Here is a 9,761-nt window from a genome sequence, read left to right as displayed (position 1 = left end):
TGAAACTGATCATCTGAAAGAGGAAAGAGATGAAAGCGGCAACAGGCGTCGGACATACAAGAAAGGGGGGGAGGGTCGTGTCGGTCATCCAAGTTGCTGGCGAGTGGGACATCATGTGATGAGTCCCAACCGTATTCCGGAGGACAAATTTCATGATGACTACGAGCGGATGATTGGAAATTGTGAAGGAGAGATTGTTTTCTAGCATCAGCAAGAAAAGGATCCCCAGGAAAACAGACGCTGGGTCGGGGATGCGCGGATCCGTTGTTGGAGTCTGATTTTGACTTCAAGAGGAGGCAGTTATCAGGAAGGCCGTACTGGTCACTGAGTGGAGTGAGCGGTACAGATTTCACTGAAGTTTTAGTTCCTCTCTGCGTTCGGGATTCAGCAAGGCGAACTTCCATCGGGCGTGCGGCTCCCTAGAACAAATAGATTCCAAATATGGCTATGATACGTTGCTCACCAACACTTGATGGCGACCGTCCAACTCGGCGATGCAGAGTTGCGCTGCATCCATTGATTTGAAAGTGACGAAGCCTGAGCCTAAGATGGAAGATGTTTGAGTGATCGCTAGAACTCAATATCTGGAGGAATCGACAGCGAGTTGTTTTCTCACATTTAGACCTTCTATTCCGATCTCTCAGGACACAAAGATCTTCAAATTCGCCAAATTGTTCAAAAATAGAGCGCAACTCTCTCTAATGGAGAAAACAATAGTCGCAAAAATTCACCTGATCGACTCACTTCTGTTACTGCTTGAGCTAAATTTCCAAAAAACACTTTGATGCATTCTCCTCCTGGTTGAAGGGAAAGGGGAAGGCTGAGCCGTTCTAGTTCCCCGCAAGCAAACTTGACTTGAAGGGGGCCAAGGTCCTGAGGGTGAACGAATTTTCCCAACAAAGATCCCCACTGCTGCCTTACTGGGTCTAGTTGTCTTGTCTGATTGAGTGCAGCAATAGCGCTTCTTGCAGAATTAACCGACGGCATTTTCACGAACCCACAACCTTAAGGCACGATGAAATCCAAAAAAAATGGTTTCCGAGTGGCTTACCTTTCGATTGAGAGGATCTTTTATCGCGAATAATATTACATTCGATCACCTCTCCGAATCCATCAAAGACCCTGATTCAAAGAATATAGCAAACCCACAATCTTATTAGCGCCTACTTTTTCAAATCACCGCTTCTGTACCATTTTGGTAAGCGACCCACGAACAATCGAACTGGAGCAGAGTCATGTTCGCGATTATCACCCCGAGCCTCCCCATTTAACTCTTCAATGATACGATGAACATCAGAAGATCCCGAGGAATGAAAACTCTGTGATTTTGCTGACAATAGGAACGACTCTGAGTTTCTTGGTTTCATAAAATTCTTTCCACTACGGTTTCCTGATCCAAGAGGGAGGTAAAAATGTCTTGCTGATTGAGAGCTCGGGCTGGTCGATCCTGCCAGTCCCCTTTGTGGAGAACAAGGTGCCGTTCTGAGCTGTTCAGCGCGAGCTCTCGCGTCTGCTGTCAAGATGGATTGGCGTTGGGAATTCCAGTGATCGAGCGTTCTCTGATGGTCCATCCGCTTAGACGCTACTTTCAGCGACTCAGCTGAAGGAACGCAACAGACAGCTGGCGGTTGGAACTTTTTTGGGGCTGAAGAGGAAAGATGATGTTGGCGATCTTGGGGGCTAGGTAGTGGAGTCCCTCCGTAGACCACTGTTTGTGCCGATTGGTTGTTTGTGCGGGGCGTCAGCAAAAAGCTGGTCGGACCTGAAGAGGGATGGGCGAAACCCAAACAGAGTTGCGGGACAGGGTTCGAATCATCCGTTCCGGGTTCTGCCCAAACTGTTGCAGGTTCTTGCAATGGCGCGGATGGATACCCGACAAATTGTTCACAGCTGGTTTGAGCCACATCAATCGAAGCCATGCCGCGCGGTGAATGCTCCCCAATAACGCCCATCGGCATGGCATTCGCTGCGATGGTGTGATGCGGATTATCAAATCTGATCGGAATAGCATTTTGGAAGAGAACATGTGGAGTCGTTGGTGGATACACTTGGTTGGTGACTGGAGTGTGAGGGGTGCGTGGAGTTCCCATTCTCAGGCTCGACAAATTAATTGCAGCTTGAATTGCTAAGGGCGGTATACGATTAGCCTGAATTAATGAAACGTGCTGCAATCCCGCAGCAGGTCCCCCGCTGCCTTGTTCATCACTCAACATCATGAACATGGAGGATCCAATTGGAGCTGAAACGCCGCAGTCCTCTCCATTCGCATCGTGTTGCGCCTCTCCAATAGTCATTTCTGAGGGGCAGCTCGATCCTTGTTGAGAATGGTCACTCACTAAAGGGAGGTCACATGGGAAGACTCCCGGACTACAAAATTGTATTGTTTGAGAAGAAGGCTCCGGTGCATGAGAATTTGATATTTGGCCTCGGGGCGAAACTATTGGAGGGAAACAGGGAAAATCATTTCTACTTGTGGTAATGCTAGAACTGCTTCGTGTGGTTGGAGTTCCATGAATGCAACTGAGTTTGTCCTCGATTGGGCTTGTTTGATTTCCAACTAGGGGCCCTTGGTCGGAATCTATTTGTGTTTCTGACTGCTGAGGCTTTTCAACGGGATGGCGTGGCGTCGTTGTAAGCTCTGAGTTTCCAATTCGATGTCTTCGACGTGATGAAGACACAGTTGGACTGTCTTTGAGGGGTCTGCATCTCGACACGCTTCCAACTCGGAGAGCTGGAACAGGAAAGGGGCGCGAAGTGGAATCTGAAAAGCATGTTTGTTGCTCGCCAAGGTCAGAACTAGTGGGCTGATTTGATGAAGTTGAACATGTTTGATTGTTTTGTTCACACGACGCCCATGGTTGCTTCATTTGAAAAATTGAGAAATTCCCAGATCCCCTCTGGACTGTTTCAAGAGGGAACCTTCAGGTGACTTCCTCTGGATTCTACCTGCATGTGTGAAAATGAGCAGACACCGCCTGGTGCCATGCGATGATCCTCGAAACAGGGGAAGATCAACTTAGAGACCAAGGTCTCCATCTTGTCAAGACACTCGCACTTAAAACGTTAGGATGGAATTCAGATGACAAGCTGGATGCAACGCTGGTTAAAGGCAAGACAAAAGAACGGTAGATTTTCGAATTAATTCTTTTTTGTAGGAGGGATCACTAATGTTTTGGTTTGCGTAGGAAAGTGTCCAAACGAACGCGTCTTGGTTCGATTTTTTGGTACGCTCGCGAATGAGTTGTTTCCGGTGCACGATGTCTTCTCCAGGACCTCGCACAGAAACAATTCTCAATCGTGAAAGAGAAGAGCTGGTAATCTGGTGCAATCAGCTTCTTCCCAGTATCTTGCTCCCTTCAGATCATGCACTGTCTCTCGCCGCTTAATCTTTGCAAACAAGTGTATGCGAGATTCCCAGTAAGCGGTCAAACTCAACCCAAAATTCAGGTTCTCTCTTCAGGGTGGACAAATTGAGGAATGGTTCGCTGGACAGGCTTTGAATCTCTTAAAAATGAATCAGTTATCCTATAGAATCAAAATTGCCGCAGCAGTTGCTTGTTTGCATTCTGTTTCCCTGTCATCTGAAATTCATGACTCAGTCCAAATTGAGTATCAGCAGTTGCAAAACTGTCCAATTGAGTTTTGTCACCAGAAATCAACGTTATGGTTGAAGATGTTCGAATGGGCACATCAATGTCGCACACTCTTTAAGGCGCCGGCTGATCATCCTCGCGTCCAATGCGCAACCTTTCTCAACTTTGATGCCATCGAAATGGTATCGTCATAGACTCAAATCGTAGGGAATGGTCAATAAAACCAAGACCTTCTGATTTTTTCGCCAGAAATTGATAAGCACATACAAAGAGTATGAGAAGCGCCTAAAGAAATCCTCAGGTTTGCCGTACTCAGGCGGCTACGACATTGTACTTGGACACAATGATCTTCTGGCTGGGAACATACTTGAAGATGATGCAGGTAAATTCCTACTTTTACTGGTAGATCTATTTCTCGTTTTCAGGCAGTTTATCTCTGATCGATTATGAATATGCGGGACCTAGCGAGAGATGCTTCGACATTGCAAATCACTTCTGCGAGTGCTGCGGTAAGAAATACATTCGCAACTCGACAAACTCGAATACTGCAGGATTTGAATGTAACTGGGAGAACTATCCCGATAGAGAAATGCGTCGGAAATTTCTCCAGTAAGGCGACACCCTCGAATCGTTCTGAGTTGTTTTTCTCAGAGTCTATTTCAAAAATCTTCGCCAGCCTCCCCCACAGGATCAACTGGAAAGCCTTATTGATTCTTTCGATGATGCTATTTCTTTTTTTGTTCAAGTTTCCCACCTATTTTGGGGAATCTGGTCGTTAGTACAGTCGCTGACTTCATCTATTACCTTCGATTACTTGGGGTCAGTTTAACTTTCGAATATTCATAATTTCTTTTTTGCTTTCAGCTACTCCACAAAGCGAATTCGTGCATTGTTTGATGAGTTGGGTTGCTGTCCTTGAATTTTTGCTGTGAAACAATGTACCTGCTTAAATTTTCTGGAGCATTCATTCAAATGTCTTCTCCAACGAATGGCGTTGAGAAATTGTCTCCATCCGATTTCTGGTCTCCGCCCTCCACGGATGGAAAATACCGCACAGGACTCGTGGTGAACAACTCAATGGCTGGCGGCAAGGTTGAATTTGTTCCAAATGAAAAAGGGAAAAGAATCACATGGTATGGTTGCGGTCCTACGGTTTATGACTCCGCCCACATGGGACACGCAAGGACGTATTTAGCATTCGACATCATAAGGCGCATTCTGGCTGATTATTTTGGGTATGAGATCTTCATGTGCATGAATATAACCGACATCGATGATAAAATTATCAAGCGATCAGTTGAAAACGGTGTCGATTTTGCGGCATTGGCACGTTATTGGGAAGGAATGTTTTTCGAAGACATGAAAGTTCTCAATGTTCAACTTCCTGATGTTATCACTCGAGTTTCTGAATATGTTCCAGAAGTCTTGACATTCATTGAAGGGATAATGAAGAATGGATTTGCTTATGAATCACAAGGCAGCGTTTATTTCGATACTCAAGTGAGAGAGGGTATCTGATTGTCCCTCCATACTTCAATTTGTCAGGCGTTTCGTGCAGCCTCTCACCACGTCTATGGACGAATGGAGCCGAGCTCTGTGAACGATCAAGCGAAAGTGTTGGAAGGCGAGGGTGAATTGGGGATGGCGACTGAGAAACGATCGCCGTTAGATTTCGCATTATGGAAGAAAGCGAAGGAGGGAGAGCCATTTTGGAGCTCTCCTTGGGGTGATGGTCGTCCTGGTATGCAATAATGCGGGAATGATGAATTTTGATCCGTTTCTCAGGGTGGCATATTGAATGCTCAGCGATGGCTTCTGCTGTTCTTGGATTTCCGATCGATATCCATAGTGGTGGGATTGATCTCCGGTTTCCTCATCATGATAATGAACTAGCCCAATCGGAAGCTTGCTATAACAAGCCACAGTGGGTCAACTACTTTTTGCATTCTGGACACCTCCATATCAAGGGAAGTAAAATGTCTAAAAGCCTCAAGAACTTCATAACAATCAAACAAGCATTGGAAGTTTTCTCCCCGCGGTCGATCCGCATTCTGACTCTGATGCATCGGTAAGTGAAACATCGATCGATTCATTTTAGCAAAATTCTTACAGATGGGATGCTCCCATGAACTACTCGACTGATGGAGAGTCGATGGTGGCCGCTGCTGAGGTTGATAACGCCTTCTTAAACTTCTTTGGGACTGTCACTGCTGCTGTGCGCGGGGTGTCAGAACTTTCAAAGTTTTGTGCAGAGTTAGAAAACGCCAAAACGCTTGGTGATGTTGATTTGAAGGGTCTCATGGGCGAGCAAAGATGGTCTGATAGTGACATTCGGTTTCATGAAAAAGTGATGAATACTCAATCCCAAGTAGGTTCGTTGTTTTTCAAAGCGCTCATTTTATTTTCGCAGATTCATGCGGCCTTATCTGACAATTTTGATACTCCAACCGCCCTTCTTGCATTGCGTTCTCTTGTGACCGACACTCACGTCTACATTAAGTGCAAAAGCAAAGCTCCCCTTATTGCGAAGGCAGCGCGTTATGTTTTCCGTATTCTTAAGGTAAGAGACTTCTGTCTTCTTTGACCCATCCGCATTAACTTGCAGATTTTCGGAGTTACAAATGGAAGTGAAAGTGAACTCGACTACGTGGCGGCGGGGGGTGATTCTGAAGTTGAAACGAAATTGATGGATTGCTTGTCGAACTATCGTCAGAATATCCGGTCAACATCACAAAATTTGTTGAAAGAGTTGAAGAGTGTGAGCAGTTTGTCGAAGGATTCCGAAGCCATTCTTCTGGTAAAGAAATTACTGCAATTTTGCGATTCTGTTCGTGATAACGACTTGGTTGAAGTTGGAATTCAGTTGGAAGACATGCCAGAAGGGCCCGTATGGAAAAAAAATACAAGAGAGGAACTAGTACGAGAGAAAGAAAGAAAACTACAAGAAGAAGAACGAAGAAAAGAACAAAAAGCAGAAAATGACCGACTGAAGGTGAGACCAATTCGGATGTTCAGCAATGCGTCTTTGTGATGCTAGGCGGATGCAAAAGCGAAGAAAGAGGCGGAGGTAAAGATTTCACCAAGCGACTACTTCCGTGTATTGCAAAAGGATCAGTATCTTAATTTTGACGAAAATGGAATCCCTACCGTCAACAGCGATGGAACGGCAGTTTCCAAATCGAAGCGGGACAAATTGATTAAGCTTGTTGAGAAGCATCGTATTGCTCATGATGCGTGGATTGCGACTCAGCAAGGTTGAAAAATGGAATATGAGTTACATCTATTTGCCGTAGTTTCGCAGCTTTTAATAAAGTACAACAGAAAGTGGGGGCTGGAAAACGTCTTCATTCCACCTTGTTGACACCTTCGCTTGCTTCCAGTTCCAAAGATCGAGAAGTAGGAGGGGGGCTCGCAGTCTTTGCAGGAGCTCTCACCGGTTTCTTGTAATTGATTCCTTTCTTTTTCCGGATCCAGAGAATGGTCAATAAAATGTAACACAATCCCGAAACACCCTGATGAAAAATTAAAGAGGCACGCTAAAGGCGTTTGACTCACCAGAAAGAAAATGGACCAAAATCTGTAATCGGTACTTGCAGAGATCGGTATGTTGAGAAATGTGAACTGAATATCGCAAAATAAACGAGACAATCACAAAAAAAGAAACTCACAATTCCACCCATAAATCCAATGTATCTGAGATGAGGAAAATTGAGAAATTGTTTCATTGCAACGTACCCTGCTAGTTTTCCGAAGTTATGTGGCGCGTAAATTTCTGATGAAAGCACACCTAAGCGCTCAAACAATGGGCCTCTTACCGGTCACGTATGTATATTTGGAGGTATAGATAAAGGATTGGCTGACACAATTGATGAACACGGTAAGATATTGGAGATCATGGTTTCCGATCAACATGAATGAAAAAACAAGAATGTTCTGAGAAAACAATATAAATGATGAAATGTGGTGTGCAGACATACGAGTGTGTTCATGGTGTAGCATAACGGCAGCGTCCCCACACGATCCACCAAGTACCCGGAAAGAATTCCCCAAATAACTTGAGTGGGCATGATGTAACCTGGAAAGAGACAAGGGGAGCATAGTTGACGACTGAGGGTGAGTTACCCGCAAAATCGCTCATCCATTGGCCAAACATTTGAAGTGTCGTCGTTGGATAATAGACGAACTGGAAAACAAAAATGAAACAGGAAGAATCAAGAATCCTACTTGTAACAATTGCGATACATAATACATTCCGAAGATTTCCACATCCCACGTCAGTAACTCCTTGAAGAAACTTCTCCAGTCTCCATTTAACACGACAGTCTGTTCTGCTTCCTGTTCAATTTTTTCGTGGTGGTTCGATTTTGTTCGTCTCTTTGATAGTCCAGTCGCTTGCTCGCAATCTCCATCTCCTAGAACATTGCGGTCCGATGCATCCGTTGAAGATCGGGGCAAATCTGTTGGACTCGATCGGAGGACACGCCGACGACAAGGAAGAAAGAAGAAGTACAAAACGCAACACGGCAACCAAACGACGCCCAGATATCCCCAAAATAAATGATGCATGGACAGTGACGGATTAGCTCTCCAAATCTCCAATAATACAATTGCAATGGCCGCACAGCCAATCTGGCACGCGACAATAAAGGCAATAACTAGCGCTTGATGCGAAGGAAAGAAATCACCCGCAAGTACTGCAGGGAAAGCAATAAGATTAACCTGCGAAACAAGGGAATATAAAGACTCTCGTCGAGACAAAAACTGCAATCTCACAGAGCCACCCAGTAAAATCATCGAAACGATATAAACTTGAAAACTTTGAGAAGCAAATATCAAGAGAACAACTCCAAGGAATAAAACCGCTAATCCGGTCAATCCACATAGACGAGGCCCCAAATGATCAAGAGCAACCCCTGCTGCAGCCTGCAGGTGAGAAGTTAAAAATGGGAAAATCATGTTTTTATCACTCACACCAACAACATACTCCATAGCTGATGCAATTGTATAAAGCATCTGAGCCTTGGCATTTTGAGCAGCGCAAGCTCCGTTCACCTGAAGAAGACAGCAAACGACTGCGATTGACAAACATCTCGATCTCCCTAGATTTCATTGACCCACCTCATATGACCAATTTGGATCCTGCTCTGTGCACAGCCAAGCGTAAGTCCCCCCTTGAAAAAGAATCTTTTGAAATTGCTAAAAAATAAAAGAGAAAATTTACCACGAATCACGTATAAATCAAAGCTTACCTGCCAGCCAAAGTAAATAGCGCAACAACTCATTGTGACGATTCCATAGGCAACAAGCCTCAACCACCTGTTGGAGAAAGTCCATTGTATCCATCCTTTACGATGATCTGGTGGTGCATCTATAAACCGTTCAAAAAATAAGGCACAACGACCGGCGTCTTCTTCCTGCTCTGGTAAGAATGATGCTGTCATCACGTACAGTGAGTTCTGATCCTTCTTGCCTGAACCTTATGACTTATCACTGCAAACCATAATGAGTAGGACGCCAGATTCAACTTGGGGACTTTCGACAAGCTCGTATCTCGTCGGTCTTCTCGTTCTTACCATTTTAGTCATTCTCCCGATGTTTATCGCAGTGAGTCTCCATTACATTTGCAATTTATGACTTGGTTTCAGGTTTCAAGGCAACAAGCTCTATTGAAACTTCTAATGAAGAATCGTTCTTCACGGGCGTCGTAGATATGGTCTTATCTGATACTTTTTTTCTGAGGATTGCTGTAGCCGTTCAAATTAAAGATTTTTGAGTTGGCTGACTGTGTACCTGTGTATGGCGTGTAGAACGAACATGTTCGGTTTGAACCGCAGGAACAGACTAGCCTGGCCACATCCAGGCATGGGGAATATTTGTGGATGCTTTGCTGAAGAACACGGGAACGCAGAGATAGTGATAACATCTCCTGAATCTGGAAGAGAAAGGCACAGCAAGAACGGTCAGACAACTTCCAATCCCGCTCGGACAAATCGTCGTAAACAAACAAAGGAAAAAGTCAGAAAAGAATCTCAAGAAAAGCCTGAAGAACTTTGCACGGACAAACCAACTGCAGCCTCTACGCCCCCTCAACAACCAGTGAGCTTATCAGGGGTCGCGGACGTCCCTGTAGAACTCGTCCCTGAAGAACTAAAAAAAAACAGGTCATCG

General features: G+C 44.9%; 2 protein-coding genes across 2 annotated transcripts; one reads left to right on the top strand and one right to left on the bottom strand.

Moving 5' to 3' along the window:
* The first annotated feature begins 4,565 nt into the window (after positions 1-4,565).
* On the top strand, positions 4,566-6,852 carry LOC129617617 (cysteine--tRNA ligase, cytoplasmic-like). Its single transcript, XM_055532768.1, has 9 exons — positions 4,566-5,093; positions 5,139-5,334; positions 5,379-5,661; positions 5,706-5,841; positions 5,902-5,961; positions 6,004-6,153; positions 6,199-6,314; positions 6,357-6,585; positions 6,631-6,852. The coding sequence occupies exons 1-9, from the start codon at positions 4,566-4,568 to the stop codon at positions 6,850-6,852; spliced, it is 1,920 nt and encodes a 639-aa protein (XP_055388743.1).
* Positions 6,853-7,578: 726 nt separating this feature from the next.
* LOC129617616 (arginine transporter 1-like) lies at positions 7,579-9,034 on the bottom strand. Its single transcript, XM_055532767.1, has 4 exons — positions 8,843-9,034; positions 8,712-8,789; positions 7,818-8,645; positions 7,579-7,776 (listed from the first exon to the last, which is right to left on the bottom strand). Exons 1-4 carry the CDS (start codon positions 9,032-9,034, stop codon positions 7,579-7,581), a joined length of 1,296 nt encoding a protein of 431 aa, XP_055388742.1.
* Between the last annotated feature and the right edge of the window lie 727 nt (positions 9,035-9,761).

This window comes from Condylostylus longicornis, unplaced genomic scaffold, assembly GCF_029603195.1.
Source record: "Condylostylus longicornis isolate FDR11 unplaced genomic scaffold, ASM2960319v2 ptg000578l, whole genome shotgun sequence".
NCBI classification, from domain to species: Eukaryota; Metazoa; Arthropoda; class Insecta; order Diptera; family Dolichopodidae; genus Condylostylus; species Condylostylus longicornis.
This window is presented reverse-complemented; position numbering and strand designations above follow the sequence as displayed.